General features: G+C 53.9%; 1 protein-coding gene across 1 annotated transcript in view; it reads right to left on the reverse strand.

Annotated features, from left to right (window-relative positions):
- Nucleotides 1-4,369: 4,369 nt before the first annotated feature.
- Nucleotides 4,370-25,813, reverse strand: part of CSUI_000308 (fatc domain-containing protein) — a 39,648-nt gene continuing 18,204 nt past the window's right edge. Inside the window, exons 11-30 of the mRNA XM_068060542.1 lie at nucleotides 25,464-25,695; nucleotides 23,949-25,005; nucleotides 21,229-23,696; nucleotides 20,089-20,345; nucleotides 19,209-19,599; nucleotides 18,457-18,805; nucleotides 15,398-17,948; nucleotides 14,526-14,944; nucleotides 13,715-14,347; nucleotides 13,056-13,169; nucleotides 12,017-12,303; nucleotides 11,256-11,607; nucleotides 11,043-11,122; nucleotides 10,406-10,493; nucleotides 9,877-10,150; nucleotides 8,770-9,020; nucleotides 8,209-8,326; nucleotides 7,667-7,943; nucleotides 6,927-7,200; nucleotides 4,370-6,411 (exon numbers count right to left, since the gene is read on the reverse strand). Coding sequence (XP_067927481.1) covers nucleotides 5,926-6,411; nucleotides 6,927-7,200; nucleotides 7,667-7,943; nucleotides 8,209-8,326; nucleotides 8,770-9,020; nucleotides 9,877-10,150; nucleotides 10,406-10,493; nucleotides 11,043-11,122; nucleotides 11,256-11,607; nucleotides 12,017-12,303; nucleotides 13,056-13,169; nucleotides 13,715-14,347; nucleotides 14,526-14,944; nucleotides 15,398-17,948; nucleotides 18,457-18,805; nucleotides 19,209-19,599; nucleotides 20,089-20,345; nucleotides 21,229-23,696; nucleotides 23,949-25,005; nucleotides 25,464-25,695 — 10,958 coding nt within the window. The 3' untranslated portion in view covers nucleotides 4,370-5,925. The remainder of the gene's footprint in view (nucleotides 6,412-6,926; nucleotides 7,201-7,666; nucleotides 7,944-8,208; nucleotides 8,327-8,769; nucleotides 9,021-9,876; nucleotides 10,151-10,405; nucleotides 10,494-11,042; nucleotides 11,123-11,255; nucleotides 11,608-12,016; nucleotides 12,304-13,055; nucleotides 13,170-13,714; nucleotides 14,348-14,525; nucleotides 14,945-15,397; nucleotides 17,949-18,456; nucleotides 18,806-19,208; nucleotides 19,600-20,088; nucleotides 20,346-21,228; nucleotides 23,697-23,948; nucleotides 25,006-25,463; nucleotides 25,696-25,813) is intronic.

Genomic DNA, 25,813 nt, shown 5'->3' on the forward strand with positions numbered 1-25,813 from the left:
AGTCATTTCCACCAGCAACTCGCTGTCGACTGGGGAGGACCTCCGCCAGCGCGATCGCACTCTTCTCCAGGATCTCTGCAGTACTTTCTGCGAGAGAACCGAGTAAGGCCCCAACAGCGAAGAACCACTCGGTGCATGTCGGCGGCGACGTTAAAAAGTCCTTTCTATGGTCTTCGACGCTTTCGTGAATCTCCAGGATCGACTTGGGGATTTCCGCTCTCCCACTACGCAGCAAACTAGGGAGTTCCTCCACTTCATGGCCCTCCGAGTTCCGAACACTTTCCTTTTTTGTTTTCTCTTCATTGTCAGGCAAGGAAACCTCGCTCACAGTCAGGTCATTGTCATCTTGTTGAACGGGCTGATGCCACCTAATTGGATCAGTCTCCGACCAGCCGTCATCGCTCAGGTAGTCATCTTCCTCCTTCTCCTTTTCCTCTGGGGACACCTGCGAAATCAACTCCGCTGCCTCGAAGCGGTCTCGCAACCCCAGGCCTTCACCCTCGCACGGCGGCATTGATGAAGCCTGTCCGTCCGGTGTGTCTTCTTCCTCCTCGCCTAGGGTGGCATCTTCACTGTCGTCTTCGGCTGGATCGACCTGCTTGTGGTCGTCCGCCCAGTCCTCTGTTCGAATCTCACCAGCCCATTGCTGGTGCTTTGTTTCTTCCTCCTCTTCTTCACGGGGAGGAGGCCTCACGGCTTTCCTCCCTCTTGAAATGAGTGGCCGAAGCCACTTGAATGCCGTTGCTAAACGCATTGGCACTGTTGTTGTTTGCATCAGAAACTTTACTAGCTGTGATAGCTTTCAAAGTTTTAAGCAGCGGCGCACCCGAAAACGCCAGATTTATATCGGGTGAACGAGACTAATCCCTTTGATCAATCCTTCTTTCCATTTTCATTCACGTCGGATTTGCTCGGATCTTGCGGCAGCTAGTAAAAACGCCCCGAGCAAATCCGGCAGGAATTACATGGATGCTCTCGTAGGGTGCCTTAGGTCTCGAGAGGGATGGAGGAGAGTAGGAGAGCTGAGATGGTTACATGAAACGCAGAGGGGCAGACAGTGAACAGCTCCGCTTGAGAAGGATAACTGTCGTAAGACATGACCTCTTCCGCGATAGAAAAGACCGGCACTTAGGAGAACTCGTGCCGAAGCGTACGCTAGCGTCGTCGCCATTTCTCATGGACGGTCCATTCCTCTCTATGAGCTGCTGTATCCATGCACGTTCTTTTTCATTGGAACACGGGACAACTTTGGTTCCTCTCTCCTTTTCATCTTGTCTTATCCGCGTTCGATTCTCTCTCAACGGTTTCTACCTCTTTTTTCTGTTATCAAGCTCTGTGTTCAACCTGGGAACACACTACCCTTCTCATTCTAAGTATCTCAAAAAGCCCATACTCCATATTCACATGGATAACCAACAAGAGGCCTTCTATGAAACACAGATATAGAGTCCTGACAGGTTCAGTTCTAGGCGTCGGAGAGTAACATTTCGACGGATATCAACGTCACAATACTACTGCTGGATGTCTGTCTGTAAGTTACGTGCATGGGCTGGATACTTCAGAGTCTTTTCTTTGTGTTATGGTGATTGTGAGAGTATGGTTTTACTGGCGGGCGTCCCGTGCCGCCTTTCAACTGTCCGTATCCACGTTGACCGAAAGAAGAGGTTCTTCTCTTCTACTGCGATCTCAGATAGACTAGCAGAATAGCGTATGGAGTGTCGAAGCCTTCCGGAGACTTTTTTGAGTCGCTGACCTGTCCCCCGTCTAGCCGGAAGTCGCAACAACATTGGTGATGATCACAGGATCGAGGGGGGGGGGTGCAAGAGAGGTGTGCCTGTGACTCAGCAAACAAAGGGTCGCGCGAATCCTTCATTCTTCGTATCCATATTCACATACCCGCCCGCTCAGAACTAGAAGTACCACCACTATTATTTCTATTATCATTAGCGCTCCTTCGTACCTAGTAGTTTCTCCGTATACTGAGACGCTATGAAAGCCGCATACGGAAGAAACAGAAAGTCGTACTGCCATCATCAGTTCTCTTCCGGAGTGACGGTACAGCTGTTGAATAGTCGGTGTACCGATCAGTTCCGTCGTCCTGATGTAGAAACAGACAGAATTAAGAATGGGACACTACTTCTATTGTCAAGATGGAGTGATACTACCACAAGAACTAGTATAGCAATCTATGGTGGGGTGAGACAACAAAGTCTACGAAGAGATGAGAAGGAAGCACTGGCTGCAACACAAGGCAAGATGAATGAAGGTAGGACACAAACAACTTGCAGATAAGCATCATCACCTTGACAGCCATGGAAATAGCTAGCGCTGTAGTGATTTAACACCCTTTCTTCTGCCGCGACGGAGATTAGATTCATGGAAGGAGAATCTGTCTTTCCTTGGCAGTCAGGCAGAAGAGTGGCAAAGAGAGAAGAGGGATTGGCAGACGAGAACAACAGCAACAACACGAAAACAAGGAAGCGCTTGAGAGTTTCGTTCTATTTCCTTTTCTCATTTTCTTTTCGGTGCGGCCGCCCTCCTAACTGTGGCTGCGTTTCTTTCCCTTGGAAAGAGCACCTAGACCGGAAGCAACACCTGCATTCTGTTTTGGATGGTTAGAAGATGCGAGTCAACCTCTTCTAGTTGGTGGAGCGTCCGATTCCAGTTTGTAATATCTCTTCTCTCTCTCTATCATCCGTCCCCTCTTCCCCCTCAATCATCTTCCTTGTCGCTCTCTGTCACATCTCTCCTTCGTCTTTATCATTTCTCTTCTCTCTCGCTCTGTCGTCTTTCTTCTGCCTCTCCGTCTATTTTCTCCCTTTTTCCACTGTATCGTCTCTCTTCCATGTATCTCCCTACCATCTGTCCCTTCTATATTTCAATCCGCTCTCTCTGCGTCTTTTCCTTTTCCTTTCCCTCATCTGTTTTCTCTGCCACTTCTTCTGTCTCCTTCGATCATCTCTTTCTCTGCCTGTCTCTCTTCTCCTCCCGTACCATATCTCTTTTCACTCATTCATCTCTCCTCGCCCGGTTCCTCTATTCATCGTCTTTCTTCTTCGCACTATCATCTCTCCCCCATCTATCCCTCTCGCTCTATGGATCAGCTCGCTTCTGTCTTGGTGTCTCTCTCTACCGTCTCTGTTCTCTGCCTCTGTAGTCCCTATATTCTTCTCCGTGTATCTCTCGTCTCTACCATTTGTCTTCTCATCTCTTCTCTCTACCTCTATCTCTCTCTGTATATCATCTCGGCATCAGAAGGTGACGGCGCAGATTATCACACTGTAGAACAGGCAATCGAAGATGATAGCAAGCGATTGTGTTTTCCTCCCTTGTCTTCTAATGAGAGGTCCAGTGTCGCGTTAGTAGATTGTCTAGGCTACCAGATGAACGGATTCCCGGCAAGCTGAATTTCCAGATATTTCCTCCCGAGGGTGGTGGAGTTATACATATCCCGACGGCGGCAACCATGAGGGTTGCTGCTGCTCTTTCGAGATGTGCTCGAAAAGTAGACTGTGAAGAAAAACCACTGCATGCACTCATGCACGTGCAACCGCCTTGCATTTGGCGAGTGGTCGAACGTGCCCTGCTTGGTTCGCCTCCTACGAGTATTTGCCTCTTAGCGGTGGAGTCTGGAAGAGACGGCCTCAACCCGGAAAAAATGCCATTTCTCTCGAATATAGCTTCTACGACGACTGCTACCCCTGAGAGTCCCCGTTCTTATTTTTCATCCTTCTATCTTTTCCGGCCCTTCATCGGTTTCTTCTTTTCTGCTGTATGTTGATGATGATCGGCTGCAGTAGCCGACCCGCGCTGCAGCTCACTAGTAGCGATAGTAGCTAGACTACAAAGCGAGGAACTGCCGACCTCGGTGCATCATCAAGACAAGCGTGTAGGGTTGCGAAAAACGACATAAGCATGCTGTGTCATAGCGAAGTAAGAAGAACCTTGAGTCTTGTGACTTCGAGAGAGAACCGATACGTACAGTCTCTTTTCCGTCTTTTGTCTCTCTCTCCCTCTCTCGTATTAATGCGCGAGAGTTCTCTAGAAAAGAAGATACCTGTCCTCTTTCTGACCTTATCATGACAGTAGTACTCCTTGCTCTCCGAATTGCTTTCTATTCTCAATATTACCACACAAAAATACATACCTACATAAGTGCTGCGTAGCTAGCTAGCTATCACAGACCTAGCAGCTACCTCTCGTACGGCCCTAATAAAGAACGAACAAGACGGATTCGAAAGAAAGGGAAGGCGAGCAGCCTCTCCTCCCCTCTCGACTGATTACTACTACTACATCATCAGTGTGGCGCCTACTAACTCAGTACTGACTGGTGCACGCGCGAGCATTGTCACGACGAAGAAGCCAGAGTCACGGGGTAAAGAAAAAAAGACGAGGGAGGGGAAGGCGGGAGGAGTAGGGAGTGCTGACTCCCTTTCCTCTCCGATTGGTCGATAAACGGGAGGAAACAACACAGAATCCAATACGAGAAGATTATGTCACCATCATCATCATCATCTATTGTTCTCAGCGTCCCTGCTGCTGTTGTTATCCGGGAAGACGGGGGACTACGGTCACGGTGACCAGACAAGATAATAGTAACAAGAAATGCAATTGAAAATCTACCAAACAATCACTCAGCGAACCAAGAAAGAAACGAGCCTATATATATATATAGAGAGAGAATAACATGAGACATTGTGAAATTACTCAGTCATCGAGATTGATTGAGTTCTTTTCAAGAGAACTGTTTTCGAGTTGCTCATTTCTCTTGACATGCGTGCATGCATCCATGCGAGCACGCGTTCATCCTCCCATCCACCCACCCATGCATAGCCTGCCTTGACATTTGTATATCGGCCCAGTCATCTATCTATCTAGTTATTCTTCGTCTCCTTGTTCCTGTTGTCATTTTTGTCTTCTTCCTCGTCTTCTTTCTGCGTATGTTGCTTCGAAATAATGTCACATCATACACCAAAGCTCTTTCTGCTCGTTTCCTGGAACTCGGCAACGGGCAAGGCAATACTTCAGAGCCATGGTGCCCAACCAACGAACATCTGCGCCAGTGCTGTTCGGTCTTGCGCGGCGTTCAATAGGCGTGCTACATGCGCAGGCACGTTCAGTTGCGCGATCTCGCCTTCCTCATAACCGTCAAGCTTCCTCCTCACCTGGGGACACAAAGAAATATCGCACGCTACACAGGAGAGAACGCCTGCGGACCGACAGTTTCAGTTGTTATACTCGTGAAGTTACATTTTCGGAGAGCGGTCGGCCGGCTTGCACGCAGTCGCCGAGTTTCTCTGCGCATCCTGAGTCTCGCGGGCTAGGAACGGCAGCGCAACCAACGCGCGCGACCTCGCATCTCGAGCGCTTCTACGGCAGCATGCCTGCACAGCTATGCCAGAAACTCTAGTTAGCAACAAACGCTGGCCGGAGCGGGGAACCCGGTCACACAAGATGCGACGTGACCAACTTTTTTCTTGATGTCCTAGATATACAACAGCCAGAGACGCCTGCTGCTGAACACTCACATCCCCCGCTCGGCGGCCTCTCACGAAGCTGCCTCCTGTCGCGGGGGGCGATATAACACGCTGCGCCAATGAGCGACTTCCGCGTTCTTCTTGGAAAGAATGAAGAGAGTTGGCTGACAGCGCACCCACCAGAATCAGAAAAGAGGAAATGCGAACACTACAATACCGTGTTGACTGGATTGTGTTGTACCTAGAACACCATCTCCTGTGATACGGCTGCCGCGAGCTGGTCGATACAGCGTATGGCCGCACGGAAGCATACCATCAAACACAACGCTTGCCACCGGGCTGTGAACTGCCGCTGCTTTTGGTGCAGCTAGAGCTCGGTGGTCGTTTCGTTGAAGCTGTGCCTGAAGGCTCGAGACTGACATCTCGTAGAACGTCACTCGAGCAGGCTTCAAATAGGTACAACGAAGACAGGGGGAGTGCGAAGAGAAGCATTTGGTCTTCGTTTTCCAGCCAAGAAAACATAACCTCGAGCTTGCACCGTAGAACGGAGGGCTCTAGTCGCTCCGGTGGTTTGTTCAAAGCGCCTCACCATCAGCACAGCCCTCTTCGCGTTTCGGTTGCCTGCAGTCCTTGTAAGCACATCATCCACCAGTGGTGCGTCTTCGGTCGCTGCTTGAGGCCGTTCATGACTTTTCCTCCAGTACTGCCATCCGTCTTCACTTGACGCTGAATCAACCATCGCAGGCTCGCCACGTCGACCCCTTGAATTCTTCGGTGCACGCTGGACAGACTTTCTGTCAGCACCACGGGCGTCTACATGCTTCTGCCGCTGTTGATACAGAAGCTTCCGCGGGTCCAGACACCATCGATAAAGAGGATCGAAGACAAACACCTCTACAATTGACACCACCAGTGGTGCAACTCGACGGAGTATCTGTAACGGCACAGAAGCAAGTATACACAACAACACGCACTTCAAGCCTGCACGTAGTCGAGGAGCGTTCATAAGGTCATCAGACAAAGCAGCACATTCACCAACAATGGTGAGAAGGCAGCGGACTGCGGGCTACAGAACTTCACCCGAAAAGGAGAAAAGCTACTGAGCTGCCAAGTAGACACGCGAGCATTTCGCCATGGCCGCAGCCCGTTACGGTCGAAGGGGACCCTTTCTGCAGTTGGCGTAGCAGCTCGGATGCGACGTCACTCACACCACTGGCGAACAGGAATTATGAGAGACGCCACGGAGGGCCTTAGAAAGCAGAAAAGACTTCGCACCTCACGGAGAATCACTGAGTAGACAATCTGAGCTACTGAGCAATCGCTTGTGAATGACCACGTTCGGTTAAGGGTTAGAACGATCAAACATGCAGTAGAGCACTCGGAGCTCGAAGAAATTCCGTAAGTTTTCTTTATACATGTCCAGTATGTTTTCTCGCTGATGTCCCTGACCTTCATGGTTGTCTCGCAATCCCTCTTGAAAGGACCGGTGACCCCGAGGCAGCCGAGTCCGTCCACAATGTCCCGGGTCAGCCGGAAGGGAACTAGCTCGGGCACTGCAAGTAGCTTTCCCTGCTCGAACATCACTCCAAAGTCTATATGAATCACGTCCCCGGTGTTGATATCCAGCAGTATATTATTTGTGTGGCGATCCCCAAGGCCAACGATGTACGCGACGATACTGGAAACCGCGAGAGTTCGCCTGTAGCGTTGTTGTTTGTAATACCTGTACGAAACAGCCAAAAGTAGAAAGCTCTTTTGCGCCTCTTGAGCGAAACTCTGCGTCTACCCTTACAAAGAGAACAGAGCCCTCGGAAGTGATAGGACAGCGTTGAGAGGCGCTGCGGGACAAAATCTCGGAAGGAGCCGCCGGTATGGAGTGCGGGCACACAGACTTCCCGGTAGCGCGCACTCTTTTAACCTGTCGTCCTGGGACTCTGTCTCAGCGAGCGGGGGGGCAGTCAGACGGAGCGATGCAGCTCGGGGGTCGCGTAGCGCAGTAGAGACCACAAACAAGATGCGAGCATTCCCGCCACGTAATATATTCTCCGAGACTGCTTATCAGAACAGGTGGGAGTGTTATTGAAATCTGGTGGGAGACTATAAGCACCACACTCGAGATCGAGACCCTTCCGGGTGTACGCGTGCTTCAGCCTGCTCCAAGAATCCCAGAGGAGAGCTTGTCGCCGTACCAGATGTCTGCGGCAGGGAATCGCTCCAAAAAGAAGTAGTGCAAGACGGGTTTGAAGTGGGCGCATATCTCGTCGAATGCTGCTGTGAGGTTCGCAACCCGAGACAAGTTGGGGGGCTTGGAAGTCTCATCGGAAGGTGCTGACCGTGCAGCGGGCGTATCTCGCTCCCTTGCCGCGCGGAGCCTCTGGCGGCATCTTGCGCTCGTCCAGTCTTGTGGCCTATAGAGTGCATGAGCTCCTCGATCATTGCTGTCCTCGCTCCCAACAAGGTAGCGCCCTTCATGCATAGATACCAGCACTGGTACACCCTTAGAAATGCATTTTCTGTCAAGATCCCAGAGACCATAGATACAGTTTCTTGCGCGCACAAGGCAACGTTGCTTCCATCAAGACTTTGGCGACAGTCCCCACTCGCGCATCTGTTCTCCCAGCGCACCCACCGTCGCCGCAAGGAAGCACCATCAAATCTGCCGAGATACCCAGTAGCTGCTACCCTGTGTGTAGAGACACGTTAGGAATACGGCACCTCATTTCTGACTTACCTAGAGTTATGGTCCCGCTGACCCACTCAAGAATGCCGAAGGCGGGCGAGAGAGGCACCACCGTATAAGTGCGCAGGTAGAGATTGTGCTGAATGGCCAACGGTGTCTCCTGAAACACCTGAGGAAACGTTCAGTGGAAGCCATTGAAGGACCGACGACCAGTGCACGCGAGCCCGAAGACGTGTGCGCACACACCCGAGTTCCCGCTTTGCCATGGTTTGAAACTTTTGTAGAGCGAGTCGGCAATCAAGGCGTTTCTATTTGTTTGGGTGGAACGTCTTCAACTACCTAGGTATCTCTTTCAAGGCGACATGCTCATCTTGTTGGCAGTTTACGCAACAGGCGCAGTGGCTACGATGTACGTTCAGGGGAGAAATGACACGGATGCGACCTCGTGAACGTAAACACGGTGGTCATGCTAAGCTGACATTTGAGACGGCTGCTTGTCACGGCCAGCAATTGCGATACCTCAGCCTTCACTGTCAGACACATTTGCAGTCTGGAAGAGGGATGTCACACTTATCGACATGAGAACCTTCATTAAGCTATGCCGACAAATACCTGGTTGATCATGGCAAAGAGCTGCTGAGCAACGCGATCCTGTCGCACGTCCTCTCTGCCTTTGCAGCACTGCCGATGGGTGCGCCCGCAGTGGTCCCAAATGGTAAGCACCTTCGGCTTTGTAATTCCGCTGCCCACGAGTTTCACCCGCATGCGGAGCGGATCTCCAGGAGACGAAGCGAAGCAGCAGGGGTGAATAGTTCTGATGTATTCTCCCAATCGCCACGTTGCATGTGCACAGTCCTGAACTTCTGAAGGCAGGACGAGTAAAGAAGGCAAGACCACGAAACACTTTTCGGAGAGGAATGTGTGAGATTAGCAAGACGGACGACCTGTTGGTGGGTACAATTCTATATCTGCATTTCGTAGAAAGTCTCTGGTTAGCTATCTACTGAAATCTCACGCCGAATGACTCCCCAACGCTTCGCCCCCAAACTATTGTGCTAAAGGTAACTCTTCTACAGTGTACCACCTGATGAGATTCGTTTACTCAGAGCAACTGTTTTCAGTGCAGTGCTGAAGTGGGCATCGCTTCTTTCTGAGCGCCGGACAGCCAATAATCTTGGACAGGCTTCTTTTTTGCTATACCCTATACGGCGCTGTCTCCCCGGACTCTTGTCTCCGCAGCGGAGGAAAGCGGCAATAAGCTGATATACGCTACACGGTGCCTCCTTTTCCCTGAATGTATCACGTCGCCTCTGATGCGACCAACAAGTAGCGCACTGACTGGCTGAGACTTCGCCATTTGTTGCTCGTTCTCTAGAGAGACTGTGAGAGCAATCGCAAAAGCGCATGCAGTTCACATACAACAACGGAACAACATGAAAAGCCGTCGATCAACGCATAGTAGTTATCCGCTGCTGTTCGTGTGCTTCAAAACCGACAGGAGCGCTGAACAGACATGCAAACCGCCCTTGCCTCTTCGGGGTTGTCCAAGTGTCTCACGCTTGAGTAAATGCAATCCGCCGCCTGACACTAAAAGAGACCAGCCCTTGCAGCATGCGCTTGTGCCTGCGTGATAGCTGCTTTACTCCAGCAGTTTCACTGCAATGCAGTGCCCTGACACAGTATGGCCTCGGACACTTGATAGGACGGTCCGTACCATACCTGGGGGCGGGTTGAAAGCTACGAGACCTTCTCTGGGTAGCTCAGCTGTCGGAATCGGGAGGAGGTGGGCAACTTGTAGAAGCTTGGAATAAGAGGGGAGACGCGTCATCTGATCCTGAGGCTCTAGAGGCGTACGGGTTGAACCGGCAGTGCCCCTGTGGATGAGAGGTAAGTTTCGTTGTTGTTTCTGAAGTTCGTGGGCATCAGCCTCGAAGTCCAGCAAGCAAAGCTCGCCGTAGAAATCCACCAGCACCTCGACTGAGGACACGATAAGCTGGACCAAACAACGCAGCCCAACCACAGAGACCCGTCACCAAGGAAGCCTTATTCTCCGTGATTTCACGGAGACAGAGACACAAGATTAGAAATAGCAAGCGTAAGCCATCCGGGTCACTCGCGTGGGGTTGGTCTTCGCACAGTCGCCCACAGAAACAAGGACTCCGCAGGTCGGCTTACGGAACACAGGGAAGTCCTCAGATCTCCGGATATCCCCTTTTCTGGGCCGTTGTCTCACTACACTTCGCATTACCTTGAGAGCGTTAGAAGACGCTCCTATCATATTCAGAATGACCTGAGCTGCCTTCACCTTGTCTTCTTGGAAAGTATACCGATCTGATCTGTACAGACAGACACACATTCTGACTTCGAGCTTTTCGGCGCCGAAAGCGCCTTGGGTTACAAACCCTGCGAAAGCCGGTTAGAACGGAAAGTCCGTCTAACACAAGAGGTACCTCAGGAAATGAACTACAATGAGAGGTGGAACTACAGACGAAAGAAGCTGAGTGAGAAGTTTGACTGTACGGAACTGTCCTCAGTGTCACACAAGCTATAAAGACAAACAATGACCTGGTGGAGCTCACACTTACCGAACAAAAGTCTGCGGAAGGCCCTGCGGGGAAAACTAAACATGGACAGAAATCTGTAATACCCCGCGCACTAGCTTTGCATCAATGACAAACCCACTTCAAGAAGAAAAACCCAGAGAAACATGAGACAACTGCTTGTCTACAGACCAACTCTGACCCCGAGCTCCGGCTGACAGGCGTTCTACAAAAAGGCGGAAGGAGTCTCGTGGCGCAGGAGACCGCATCGGTATAGCTAGGGAGATAAGACTTCAACTCGAAAGAAGGTTTGCATGCGGGACTGGTAAGAAAGTAGAGACGTACCCTTTGTGTCCCTTAGGTATCCGTCTGCCGTTCCGGATGGCAACAATCTGGTACAAACACTGAAAGGGGTACTGCGTCGCCTGAAGGCACAGAAGGATTCTCGGCTAAATCAGAGTCGCTGTGGGGGAGGCACAGCGGTTACATCGCCAGCCCGGGACAACAGGGATGACGTCCTTACGGAAACGGACACACAGAACTCATTCAAAACCTTACTATTGTTACAAGAAGACGGCGCAGCGTCTTCTGAAAAGGCGAGTCCTCAGGATCACCTAGGCGCGAAGCAATTTGATGTACAAAGGGCAAGAGGTGTCTGAGGTCCGGCGGCATAGCGGCTGGTGTCTCTCCTGATCGTCGAGATGTAGCATCGTATGTGGAGTGCATCGTGCCCTGGGCTGCTTGCTCGCGCTCTATATAACAAGGCGCCCGTAGATCGCGGTGACCGTCTTCTCTCACAACCCGGTGAAAAGACAAAAACGGCGCCACGAGATGCTCCTCGACTCCTTTGTTGACCTCCGGCAGCTCCTCTCCCCACTCGAGCCACAAACTGAGAAGTCGGCTAGTTATCCTGACAAGGGCATAGGCAAACAGAAAGTGCGAGTAGCCTCTACTCCTGTGATGGAGCGAGGCACAGCCGCAACAGTCCTAATGTCTTTGTGAGAAACTCGGAAACACAGCAGTTTCTGTAGAGAATCGGGCTCCCGCAGTTGTTGTCAAGCAGAATATACGCTGAGCGTTCGTCCTGCCTCGACGCAACCCTGAGAGACAAGAGGCCAACCATGTATCGCAATAATAACGATAAATGTGGAAATCATTTTTATGCTCTGCGTCAAACTCCTGACGGAATCTAAGAACTACTCTTTATGGAATGCCACTACAAGAAAGCCATAGGCTGCACAAGAGACGCGTTGTTGATCCCCTAGAATCCTCAGCACATGCGTCTTCATGCATAACAGCCAAACCGCATGTAGACCTACTTGGATGAGCTAGGGACGTTTGGGTAATATAAACAGGCCGCATACAGGCTTACAGCCTCAGCGGCCCAGCGAGCACGCTCTCGGTGTTGGCGAAGTTGCTCTCCCTCAAGGTCAAGCTGACGTCGGAGCATGTCTATATGCTGTACGCAGCGTTCGTGCTGCTTTTTTCCCAGATCTTGCGCGGCTTCGTTCGCTTGTTTCTGTAGAAGCTCCAGTTCTGATTTCTCTTCCCGGCGTAAATCCTCCATCACGAGCGTAGCCACAGAATGCTTGTAATCGCTGTAAGCCTGAACGGTTGCCACTTGAGGGATCGAATCTAACAAGATACTGCCAGCCACAGAGCCTGTCGAGTAACTGATTTTGAATGTCATACGGAACGACCAGCCGCCGGTGTTTGCCTGTGCTGAGCATCGTTCAGGACGGTGCCCCGGAGTTGAGTGAAAAATTCCCAAGCAACTACAACCTGGTCAGACCACAGGCCCAGAAAACTGCTGCTGTGTCACCTTAAACAACCTAGGGCAGAAAGTCCACCGCAGTGGGGACTCTCAAAACGGCGGGACCGGGCGCGTTTGTAAGTCAGCGCCCATCACAGAAAAGTGGCACCACTGTCGGAGAACCGATTTGGAATGCCATACGAAACGACCAGCCGCGCTTGTGCAAGACCCAGACTGTTACTGCCTTACACTCGGCAACGCGAGAGCGCTGACGTTTCAAACATCTGAGCTTCCCCTTGTTGTCAAGACGACTTCACAGGACACTCACTGTCTTGACTGTTGTAAACAAGCACCAGTTTTCTCCGGACAGCAACTAACTCAATGGTGGGACAGGTGATTCACCTGTGCACGAGGGAGTCAGGTTAGCATGTACAGCCGAAACCCTTCCCTTACAAGAGAACAGTTAGGATGGGGCTGCCCTCCGGTTCTAGCTCGCTACACGCAAATACCCGGTCTACCCCAAACAACTGCACATTGATTCCACAATGCTGCTCAGCTGAGCACTCGAAGCCGCCCGCAGGCGGGAGAGTCGTTAAGCAGCCTACCTGGAGCTGATCGTCCACAAGGGTTGCAAGCCGCATGGTTGGATCGAGACGGCCGCCTGGAGGGGCTATCCGGAAGGCGAGGTTGAAAAATTGTTGGCGAACTCTCGACTCGGTCTGAAGAGAGTGAAAGAGAAAAGCAGATATCAGGTCTTTCAGGAAGGATTATGCCCCGTAGTGTTCGCTCACGCATGCCACAAAAGAGGCTGGCAGTCTGCGTGTTACTCTGTTGAGACACTTCCACAGCGGTACGTTATGGAGGGGAAAATCATTCCAGAAGGCATTCTATCACGCCGTCCACAACATAAGACGTGCTGCGATGCTGGTTGCCTACTCGTCGGCAATTAGCTGCGACACAGCGCAGAAGGGACGCTGTCGTCCTTAAGCTCATACACGAGCTACGAAACTGGCGACTAAGGCCACCTGTTCTGGCGTAGGTAACAGATTTTGTCTGTCGGCAAGAAAGTGGTCAGGGGCTTGCTCTGGCAAGAACGCGGTTAGCTGCAGATATGTACCCTTACGGTCCCTGGGCGCCTGTGCCCCCAGAGCGACTGAAAGTAGATAGCATGGCGAAGACGAGTTGATTGGCTGCGGGGCGGGGGGATGCCGCAGTAAGGAACTTCCAATTACTCGGACTTGCGGGCTTGCGCAACGACACTTACCGTCCACCTCCCCGTGAACTGCCACTCGCCGCACGAACAAAGAGCGTCTATCACAGCGGACCTGAACTCCTGCAGCCTAAAAGCGGCGTCCCTTTCATGGCCAGCCTGGTGCAGCCGAGCGCGAAAGCTGCTTAGTTCAATGCCGGAATCTTGTTCTATCCTGCTTTCGTGCCCTGGACAGACAAGAGATTTCGCAGCCTCTGCTTTCGGTTGACCAGAATCGGGATCCCCTGGGATGTGGAGATTGGCACTAGCCGAGAAGCGCCCCTCTCCGGCATCTTTTAGAAGGGGCAATGGCCAGTTTTTTGGACGACAAATCCGACAAGCAATGTTCAAGCTCGCGTTTGTGTCTCCGGCCGCGTACAGAGATTTCGCGAGCTCCCACTGGACGAGGTACAGATCCGTAGCTAAAGACGGAAAGACAAGAGGCGCTGTTTTACGAGAGTGAGACAGAGCGGCTGTATTCGATGGAGCCACGCCCGCAATGTCGCAGAAGCTTCCACCGGAAGGCCAGCCAACCGAGGGCGACAATGCCAGAAGAAGACTGGCGAGCCGAGAGCTGGGGTCCTTGGCCCCGGCATTCACGGTTGAATTCATGAACGGTGCTCGTTCCCAGGCTTCGGCGACTCGCTCCTACAGGCAAGACGTAAAAGGACACGCAAACACTCCTGTCAGTATGTCACAGAGGGGAGGGGAGCTAGATCAGCCACGGCGTCACATTCCTGCAATAGTGCGAAGTCCACGACTCTAGAGGAAGTCTTCTCAGCCTGCTACTGTGCAAAAGCTGGCCCTGACAGCAGGAACCACTCACGCGCAAGGCTTGCCAAATCCGCTCTTCTCTCTTTCGTATCTCGAGCAGTTGAGCTTCTGCCTGTAATAGGTACTGGAGACTTCGGTGGGGCTCATTTTGCGTTCGCGCCAGCCGTCCCAAGAGTAGAAGATGACGGGCCACCGCATGTCGATGATTCTCACACCTCCTCGCAACCGCGCTCTCCGACTGTCCTTCCTCGTAGACATTGCCGCTACTTATTCCCCGAGCATCCTCAGCCGGCGTCACCGTGCTAGCATAGGAGGGACACGGCTGATTGGGCACTGACGCTTGCAATATCGCGATCTGGAGTGCAAGGTAGGGCTCCACTACGGCTAATGGTGGATCTGAGACACACCAACATCCGTCTTTGCCCTCCTCGATCTTGTTTGCCCAGTGTTCTTGAAGCCTCGGAAAGGCAACTGCAGCAACAACACGTCAGGAAAAGCCGCCAGCCGTACAAGATGTAGGCACGAGTTTGTACGAGTTGCCGCATAGGCTGTTGCACACGCTGGCGGAAAGGGCGGCCGCAACTATCAGCCCTTCTGGTCGGCCAGGCTGACCGGTAAATGCAGCTGTCATCATCTTACTGCAATCGGCGATGAGGCCCTGGTGCTAGTATATATAAACCGTGCTAAAAAACGCTAATCGACTTCTACTGCACCTCAAAGTTCACAAGGGTCACCCGGGGAACCACAGAGTGCAGGCCGCGTGAGCGGTCCGGCTCACCGGGGCGGTGCCTTCAGAAACACGAGCTGGTATTGAACAGCTCAGCTTCTTGTACACGTCTAGAGACGTTACAGGCATTTCACAGCACAAGGATATTGCCGGCCTTACCCGGGCCACAGAGGGTAAGGTCACTTGTTGAAGCTTACGGTCAGGCGTGCATGGACCCATCGCGTCGTAGATGCGCCACAGATTCAACTCCGCAGCGAGCTTGAGATCGCGCGCCATTGTCAGTTCTACGCATCCTCTCAGTAGCTGGGCTGGCGTAGTGCCCGCTCCACCGTGGAAGCAAGAAGGCTTCTCTTCAAGCTGGCTGCCTAATAGTTGAGGGTCTTGCAGCCTATGCAGCGCCACTGACACCGAACGGCGTGAGATTTCGATAGCTTTCAATCTGTTAGCAATTTCCAACACTCTCGAGAAATCGCCTTGGAGAGGCCTCGGGCTACCGCAGAAGTGGCCGGAGTTAGGCAACTCCTTGGAAGACACAGATCGGCTGAACCGCGGTGGCATTGACCCTTGCCGCATGTGAGGTAGTTTTGTTGGTTCATTTTCCCACACAGCCGCAGAGTGTATAAGCGAGAGCGTATCATATATGCATCCGTTGAAGAGGTCCCGTCTCGGAATACCACAGCCACTGGGGGGCGACCCAGCACCCAAGAGGTCAATGCGTTCTCCAGCCGCATCAAGACTGTCTGCTTCCCAGTAGTTCAGACGCCAGAGGCACTCGTACCTGCTTTCCAGCCAGTGTGAGTGCGGCCCGTCGGCCGCGTCTTCGTAGCATGCCATCCTGCCGCCTAGACTGTTGTCCCGCCTTCTCCCGCGACACCGTATTGCATCGAGAGCGTATGGAACCGCGTCATCAATACAAGACGCCACGAACGCACGCCTGTTTGCGACCTTCGGACCGGGATTTCCACTTTGACGTCCAGAAGCGCCCAGGCAGGACAAAAGCCGGTGCTGTACTGTCACTAAACCAAGAGCCCCCAACGTCCGAGCGCTGTCGAGAATTTTGCAGCTGAAGAGGTGATCTAGACGGTGAATAGGTGGCACGGACGTGAACTGATTCGGATCACCATCCACGCCTTGGAGTCGTGCTCGGCGACCCATCAGGTCCTGCAGCTGAACTTCATGGAAAGACAGAACAGAAAGCTGGTCCCGCCGTAAGATAGCTTTCTGCAAAAGAAACTCGGGAGTGTGCCATGTGGAGAGGCACTCGGCGACCGCTGTGCCTTCTTCGTCGTTTGCGCTAACAAGCGCGTGACATACGAGCTGCAGCAGCGGGGCAGGACCAGCCGGTGTAAGTAGAGCTGCGGAGCTGGCCGGACGGAAAGTAGTCTGGAGCATTTTCTGAAGCTCGTTGAAGAGGTGTTCATCCTCCGACCTCATCTCTGAGAAATCGACGTTGGCTGTCTGAGGACCTCTGAAGCCTTGCCCTGCCCAGGCTCCTTCGACGCTGCCACGATCACCACTGCTGGTAGTCAAACTACTGGCCGCTTTTCCGCTTCCGCGACATCGTTTCGCTTTGTCTTCGGTGGCCGCTGCCAGGGTAGTGCTCGCACCGCGGCCAGCCATGATGCGCTGGAGAATCCTGATGAAGCTGGTCTGAGGCATTGATTGCAACTGGCACTGTTGCCACATCTGAGAAACGACAGACAGAGCGTCGTGTGGTGCCTCATCTGGATGCAGTTTATCAAGCTGCTGCTCCGCAAGCAACAGAGCGTCCGCGGAGCACCCCAATAGAAGAGCCGCTGCTGCGGCACTTTGCAAGTCTAAGGATTCCCAGAAACTTGCAAACGCCTCTAAAATGTTGCCGCCGAGGCCCTCACGCAGTACGTGCCGCAGGCGCGCCTTTCCCCCTAAAGTCCCACTACCAGACACCGCGAGGTTTTTGCTCTGGCATTCGGCGGACGCGCAGCCAGCGGAGCTGACGTGAGAAGGCGCAGCCCGTGTGCTCGCTGATACCTCTTGTTCTAGTGGTGCCTCCCACAAAGACCACAACCCGGCTCGGACTTTACTCGTTGTCGTGCAGACTCCGCTCGCGTCGTCTACGCAGTGAGATTTTGATTGCTGGTGTACACCTGGCTCGCTTGGCGCGGGCTTCCCGTTAGGCCAGACCTCCGTCGAGCGGCTCTGTTCGCCATCCCCGCGTGCCTCGGGCTTTCTCCGAGCTCGGAGAATCGCTGGCGCGGCACCACCTGCGAGTCGCGTTGCGTATATTCGCATGAACTGTAAAGATTTGAGGCACGTCCCTGCAGCTGCCGCCGCACCGGAAACGGCGCCTGGCTCCGTGGCAGCTTTACCAGGCCTTTTCCCATGACGGCAGCTCCCGCAGTGGGGCACAGTCTTGGTCTCCGCTGGTGTTTGTGCTGCGGGCCTGTCAAGTGGCGTTGGAGATATGCCACCCGTGCGTGTGAACCCGCTTTCTGAAGGAGTGTAGGTGTCATCGTTTTCATCAGGCGAGCCAGCCCGAGCGAAGTCTGTCATGAGTTCAGCGGAAAACGGCCGGAAAACATAGCCGTTTAACGCGTCAGCCAAGGCCTGTGCGGAACCAGGGCTCGTCTCAAGCACGCAAAGGAGTAGAGCAGGGACAGTGCTCTGAGCAAACGTTGCAGAGTAGAAGGCGAGAGGGACGAAGCAAGCAAACACGGAAGGATACGGCTTGAGGTAGGAGACCGTGGATTCCCTCGGACAGGCTTGGACCTGCAACACAGGCAAAAAATACGCGACCGCACGAGGATCAGTGCATACAAGTGGGACATTTGAAGACCCCGTACATCCATCAGTCTTCCTTGGGTCTGTCGCTAACACAGTACAGTGAAAAGAAATTGCCGTTCTCGATTGTCCTTGTCAAGCTTGTACCTCTGCCGGCCAGTACGGGCACCTCGCCCTTATGGTTTCTAGTAGACTACCATGACGGATAAAACCTCACCGCAATCACGAATCATCTGCATCGGTGCGTCCCCACGTCTTCAAGAAACGGTTACTTGGACATCCGGAAAGGTTAGTCAGAAAATACGACAGGTGCCTGGACGGCACGTCGTGTACGGACGAAACCGAACTAGCCGCAGGATCCACATGTGCACCCGTTCAGCCAACTGAGCTCGCTCCCCTACTTCGTACAAGCTTCCTCGTTGTCCGTACGATATGTCCGGGCTTTAGGCCTTAGAATGCTACCTCCGAGGCGCAGTTAGGATGTCGTCTAGCTTACTGAGCAGTTCTGCGGTCCTCCGCTGTGCGGACGACGTCCCACCCCGTCCCCTTCATCTTGGCCGACACACTCCTGTGGGCTCGACGGATCTCGTGCTCTCAAGTCCAAAAACAGAAGAAGACACGCCGCTACTCGACAAATCCACTCTCGAGAGTCGCCAACGAACACACCAGTTTGTCCAGCAGTAGAGACCGAGGGTTTGTCTGTAGGAGAGCCCACTGGGGCTGGTGGTGCTGCACAGGCATCCGTAAGGCTCCACACTGATGCGTTGCGGAAGAACGCTGCTAAGCTTGTGTCGCCAGGCAAGGTCTCCTTCAAACCCAGGCGGCGCTTCACGTCTGAGCACAACCTGCAGCGGTAACCAAGGGAATGCGAGAGAAGAACGCACTCTGTGTAACTGCTCTGGCATAGCCCGAATAATGCACCTGTAACTCCCTGTACGAGAATACGTGGTCAATAGTTCGCAGTCCCGTAGCGGCAGCAAGCAGCGAACGCGCAAAACATTCGGCGGAGCAAACGAAGCGAGTCCCACCTATCACCCGTTTCTACTTCGTAGCGCATGCGACCACCGGCGAGAAGGGAAGTGTGTTTCAAAGAAAAGGGATGTTTAGCCGGGAAGTTAGCGTCTAACGGCTGCCCTCACTGCCCACGCCCTTCGCTGAACTCACACGCTGTCGGCCCCCGAGCAAAACGCACACCGTCCACCCTGCTCACGCTAATCAACCAGTTGCCCGGAAGCCTTCGTGTCTCACAGGTCCAGGAGGGGGACAGAGTCCTTTCCGCGGACCATTACCCCTGCTACTGAAAGTAGGGACGCCAGTGAAGAGCCTGTCTTGTTGAGCAACTGCATCAGCTGCTCCACGTCCTGTGCTTGTTCGTCTCCAAGATCTTCATTCAGTTGGGATTCACTACTTATTCCACTCGGCACCATGCGCGCTGTGCCTTGAATGCTTTGCTTGGTTTCCTTCGTGCATTCGCGACTGTCCGAGGTAGGCTTTGTTGAGTCTCCTCCGAGATCACCCGCATGTCGACATTCTGTTGAGAGCGGCCGCAGGCACTGGATGGCTAGCATCGCTAGAGCTCGGACAAGGTGGCTGCACTCGACCCGACAGAGGGCGGAGGTTGCACCGACAAGGGCAACAACTACAGCAAAAAGGAAAGCCAGGCGCGCAGCACAGGAGATTACGGCAAGTCAAGAGAACCAGCTTGCCGGACACAAACAGGATGGCTCCAGCGGACAGAAATGACATGCCCCAGAGGCACTACGACTCCGATCTTGTTTGCTGGCATTGTTGCAAAGGAGGCTTGGCAACACGCCGTTCTGTTCTGGGAGATCTTGGGACAGCCGCATCCATTAACGATGTAGGCGTCGATGGGGGGAGGGTGGTTAACAGTATGAGCGATACTTGGTACGACATGCAGATCGCCTGAGCGACGTATGACTCTCCTACGCGTGAGCCGGACCAGTCAATACACGAAACTCCTGCACTGCCTGCTCCTCACGAGCGCTCCCCTGCCCCTGCCAACCAATCTGGCGTTCATACAGTAGACACTCGGCAATCTAAGCAGAAGTCACCGTGCCAGGCCTCAGCTCGAACCGAAGCGCATCTGCTGCCTTTGCCGACTACTCACCCATGAACATCTCACACGGCTGGGGCTCCCGCTTCCGGTGTTTCGTCGTCATGGCGCCCTTAGACCGAGGCTCTCCAAGTCTCCGGCTCTCTTCGCAAGCGCCTGCTTGCCAACCAACGGCGTCAGTGCATGCACGCGTGGAGCGGCGAATACGGCTGTCCAGTGAGTCCGAGCTGTCTGCGTCGCGCATCGAGATCAGGAGCTTTCGAGCGGCCGCTGCACCCGCTACGGCTTGGTCATGTCGAATATCTTGAATGCTGCAGACACCAGGAAACACGCAGACCAACCACGTGGCAAGGGGAGACGACCACGAGCAGGGATGGATGCGCCGCCGTCGGCACAGAGACCTCTGCAGTTCTTTCCTCTTGCGCGAACTTTAAGTGACCGCGATAACAAAGCGCCAACCCCGGCAGCCGGTAGGGCAAGTGACAACTGGAAGCTACGTCCACTCAACAAACGGCGGTAAGCATTCTGGACGCTTCTTATTCGGGACCTGGTGCCGGCTCATGTATGCGTTCCTAACTGACAGAGAAAAGGCTTCGCATTCTTTCCCGGAGTTTCGAGTATAGGTTCGGATCGGGAAAGTATCGAATCTCAGAGTGCCAAGAGAAACACTAACAGTCGCCTTGTTGAGAAAGCGATTTGACACAACAGAAGAGAGGAGACTCACATCCTTGATTACTGGCTAGAGGCCATCCTCTCTCATCTACTCGGCTGTATATCTTGTGCATCATGACAGACGTACGTTACAGGGGGCTGGTGGCCCTAGTAAACCTCCTTCGGGCGCGCACAAGATCACTACTCCAGAGAGGCTTGCTAGAGAGAGCCAGCCACGCCAACCCTAATGGCGGAGGCGGGGATAGTCATGGCAGTGGTTTTCGTCCGCAGAAACGGGCTGCGTGCTACGTGGAACTGTAAGTGCGCTAGGAGAGAGGGTACCACTTCTGTGGTATTGCTCGTACTCGAGAGCCGCTATGTGCATGCTTAAGGGATCACCAGAGATAACTTCAGAATGCTGCCGAGCTAAGAGGAGCCTAAAACCGGAGTAAGTCATCCGCCGGACAAAGCGCGCAGTCCACTGAACCGCCGACACTGACAGCGCCAACTCCTGAAAAACCCCTCGCGATGCTGCAGTCTTACGGCAGTACCTCCCGTAGCTTTGTAAAGCCGGTCGGAGGGAGGACAGGGAGAAGCGCAGAGGCGACAAGGCGCGTCTCGTGGCTGATCGATCTACTGGCGCACACTTGAAGCAGCAGATAAGTTGTTGTATGCGAGATCGATGCGAGGTCGGTCTCCTCGCTTCTGGGTTCATCCGCGGCACCCCATTCAAGACAAACAGCCCGTCTTTTCTCTAGCGTATGCATCTTGTGGGTGAACTGTTCTTTTGCCGCGAAGACTTTCCCTGAGCCGACTGCTGCTACTGACGGTGCGGCTCCTTGTTCGCCTGCAGCTGGCTCGCGCGGCATGGGCCCGTCTAGGTGACAGCCCGCTAGAGCTAGAAGCACAAGCCGCAGGCGACGTTCGCGGTCGGACGTAATGGAGGCGACGAGGGCTTCGGCAGCCGAGCTTGCGACACCACGGAAAGGACGGTAGAGTCCTCGAGAAGATTCAAAGCCACCTGAGGTGACAGGCCGGCTACCGGACTGTAGATCCTCTCGATCCCTCCCTAAGGTGGCCCTGCCCCGACAGAATGCTGTGCGACATGCGGACACCTCCAAGCTTGCGAAAGGCTGCGACATTAACGCCGCTTCAGAAGTTTCGCCGGTTTCATCCGTGTTCTTCAGAGAGTCCTCACTGTCTTGGAAAGGCGGAGAATCGAAGCCCATCTGCGTATGGATGAACGTCTCAGCCTGTCCGGCTGAGAGACAAGCCGCACCCTTCGGCACTGCAGTTGTGTCACTACACCCTCCTCGTCGCTGTGCTGTTCGGTCAGACCCGGAAGTTCCTTTTGCGGAAGCTGGAGAAGAGGGCCACATGCGGGTAGGAACGTTGACTGCAAATGGCGCATGATCTGAGGTTATCGATACTTCTGTCGGTGTCTTCAGAAGACTGGCATGGCTGCAATTCATGATCCACTCAGCTCCGCAGCCAAACGGGAGAAGCCTCGCAACTCTAGACAGCGCGTGTGATACTGCTGCTGTTGCCCCGCGTGCCCCAGCGAAATCAGGCCTATCTTCCATTCTTGTTTTGGGGCACTGCGTAGCCGTCGTGTGCATGCATGATCTGTTTGGAGTGGCAGCACGCACACAGCCTCGAGAAGAGGATGCTTCAGAAAACAGTGCTGCTGCAGCTGCCACGGCTAACAGGTCAAGAGCCTCTTGGGCCTCTTCCACAAGGACGGGTCGCACAATGAAGACCGGGGCAATGGCCATGCCGAGGCAGTCAACAACTAACGAAGCTGCATGCTGACTCGGTGGCGAGCTCTGGCGTCCGGTTGATCCTGTGGAGCGGCGGCATTCCTCTCGGCTCCGGGGACCGTCCATTGTTTTCGCTTGGACAGCATTTTGACTGTCAGCTACAGCAACATCGCTTGACGCATCAGAAGAGCTGCGACGCCTCTGCCCCGTGACGCACCTTCCCGCTTTGCTCAGTGCCTTTTTATTTGAAATCTGCCCTTCAGGCGCCGTGTCCTTACCCACCCGCTTGCGCTTGAGCTGGCGGCCGTGAGAACCATCTTCCCGCACACCATGTTCCGACAAACCGCCCGCTCGGTCCTTTCTGAGTTCGGCCGCGGTGTCCCGCGTCGGCCCCTCTTCATCTCTTGCTGTCTCGGAAATATCTCTGACGTTCAGCGTCTGTTCTTGGTCTGAGGTACAAATTCGCACGCTGTCAACCTCAGCGGTGTCCGAGCACTTTCCATCAGTCCCTCGACCTGCTACCGAGCCCCGACAAAGCGCGGCCCCTTCACACAAACGAAGGAGTACAGCTCGTAACAGGCAGAACAACGGGCAAAAACTAAGCAGATCTTTTCCTGTCAGTTTCCCCACGCGTTTGTCTCCACGAAACGGCGTCTCCGGTGTTGGCAGCTGCACATCAACCCCGGATACATTCGCTCCTGTCTCCATAAGAGCTTCCTTGCGAAAGGGCTCTGTTCCCTGCCCCGTCTCATCCCGGCGTCGCAATGCCCCGGGCTGTAGCTGGTACGGGCTAGTCGTATCCACGCTCGTTGACTTTTTGAGAGTTCCTTTGCCGACAAACGGGTTCACGCCTGCCGGTAAATCCAGTCTACTGTCTGCTTGTGGCCAGGCAGAGCTCCGGCTGAGAGTACTCGGCGATGACAACTGCATGGCGGCAGTGGCCGACAGAGACAGGTACAAGGTTTGCCAGTTGCCGTAGCGTTCTACAATGGCGCTCACTAGAGTCTCCAGAAGTGGCGCCGGAGACAGCGCCCCATGCGCAGCCACCAGCGCGCTTCTTTGACTGCTATTGCTGGGGATAGAGTCCCGTAAGGAGTGAAATGGACTCAGAAAGGAAGGTAGGTGTGACAGCGGCACCGGGTCGCTACTCGAACTAGACCCCATCCGGACACGATATCCTCCCATGTCGCTCAGACCCTTTCCGCAGCGTGAAGCGCTGTCAAGGGGCCCTTGAGCCGGGCCGCAGATAGCCTGTGAACAGGCACACCGCAACAGGTTAAGAGAAGCTCCGGGCTGATTTGCACACAGATCGGCCTGACGTGCTTCCCTTGTTTAGTGGCCTGACTAGGAGGAACACGGGGCAGAAGCTGACATCGGATCCACGGAGGTCTTCACGGCAGGATTCGCAATGGCACCATACACACGTGACAGCGCTTCCAGTTCATGAGCATCACCAAGCCTACGCACGTGCACCGGATAACTTCCCCCCTGGTGTAGACTTACTTGCCTGACAATGTCAGGTGGCGCTGCCGCGACTACAGCCAGAAACGCCGTTAGCGCGAGCTGCCCGAACTTCTTTTCTTCCCTCGTGGCTGCCTCGGCAACGGCATGGCCTTCCTGCCATGTGCCATCAGGCTCCCGACTCCTTGTTCTGCTTTCAGGCCGTATCCTCGTGCGAGCAGAAGTAGGTGGGAGCACTCTCTTTCTGCTCTCTGTTTCGTTTTGCTCAGAACTGCCCCGCAACGGCGACATAGAACCACGCCTGCCTGACTCCGAGAGACCGGAGTTCCTTGCCGGCTCCAGAGGGAAACAGTCCGAGACAGCCTCAGCCACGCTTGTCGGGGTTACGCTGACTTCAAGCCCTATTGTCAGCCAGGGGAACTGACTCGGCGCCTGTGAGACCAGTCGACCTCCGAGAATACGAAGTAGAAAAAGTAGATAAAGATGTAATAGAACAGAGGACGACCCCACCACAGGAACCACGGCAACAGTTGCTTCTAGTAGGAGCGAAAACTGCTGCTGGATGAAGGAAACTGGAAAACGGTGAACCGCAGCTACGTCAGGAAGCTGTGCTAAACGAGGAAAGAAACGATGGAAACCAAGAAAGTGCACCGCTTCACAAATCTGCCTGTAGTCTCCGAGTTCAACTTCCCCGGCGCCACTCGGGCACCATCTCGAGTGAACGAGGAGATACTCCAGACCCATTATGAATGTGAAAAAGTGCACCTGCATAAACTCAGATGTGGTACTGTACGGCAGAACACCACGGCTTTCCTGAGAGGGACGATGGCGTAGCAGCGGAGCCGCACGCTCCGCAGCCGGTTCGGACCCGCGGTTGTCCAGCCGGTCTAGCTCGGCGCTTTGAATGGGATCTTGACCAGACAGCTGTCCCCCCATCAAACCTTGGGAGCTACATCTTGTTTGACTTCCCTTTTGCACAGCCGCTGGCGACGGAGGCTCCGAACTAGACGAAGGGGAGAAAAACACGGCGGAGAGCGCAGCGTAAGCATCGGAGAACGACAGCTCGACATTCGTGCAGCCGGCAAAATCTACATGTAGCCTGACGGTGGAGTGAGGAAGCACAACAGACAACAAGGTCAAAAGACGAAGCCTGGCTGAACAGACAACTGGTGGAGCAGAGGGGTAGAACACACTGGGGACGCTTTCTGCCCGTAAAAGAGAAGCGTGAGACTCGGCCGCGCATTTCGTGAGCGACAGGTTATGGTATGTAAAGCCATGCCGTAGTACATGGGACGCGGGAAGGAAGACGATAGCTACTCGACAGTGCGCCCTAAAGAGTGTGCGTGAAAAAAGGCAGGAAGTGGGGTACCAGGGTGGCTTGCGATACTACAGAGGCTCCTTATACAGGACAGGTCCAGAGAGTAGCAGTTACCTTATCGGTTGATTGCGTCGCCGGATTGAACGGAGGTGCCCTAGGAGGACACCCAGCTGTATCTGACCGGTACAACTGATCTCTTGCCAGACTGGCTGGGATCAGGAGCGTTCTTCCCTACTTACCTGGCAATAGCCGGTAGAATATACTGCATGCCATTTGCAGCCACCTGAGAGAGCCTGTCGCTGTGTCTCAACTGGTCCAAGTACGATGCAATCTCTGGATTCATAGAGTACACCATGAGCAGTGACGCAAAGAACGAAGAACGTTGGTCGAGTAACTTCTCAGCCTTCAGTCCTGCAGCATCCCGCGCAAGCTGAATTGACTCTGGTACCTCCAGCCGTTGTAAGATACACGCTGCGACAGACACAGGACGGCAGCAAGGAAATACAAGAGGCCCTACATGGAAGGTTCGCCACACGAAGAGAGATTCACGACGAATTAATGAGGCCAGGGGTGGTAATGAAGGGGGCAC

This window comes from Cystoisospora suis (assembly GCF_002600585.1).
Source record: "Cystoisospora suis strain Wien I chromosome Unknown contig_132, whole genome shotgun sequence".
Taxonomy (NCBI): Eukaryota; Apicomplexa; class Conoidasida; order Eucoccidiorida; family Sarcocystidae; genus Cystoisospora; species Cystoisospora suis.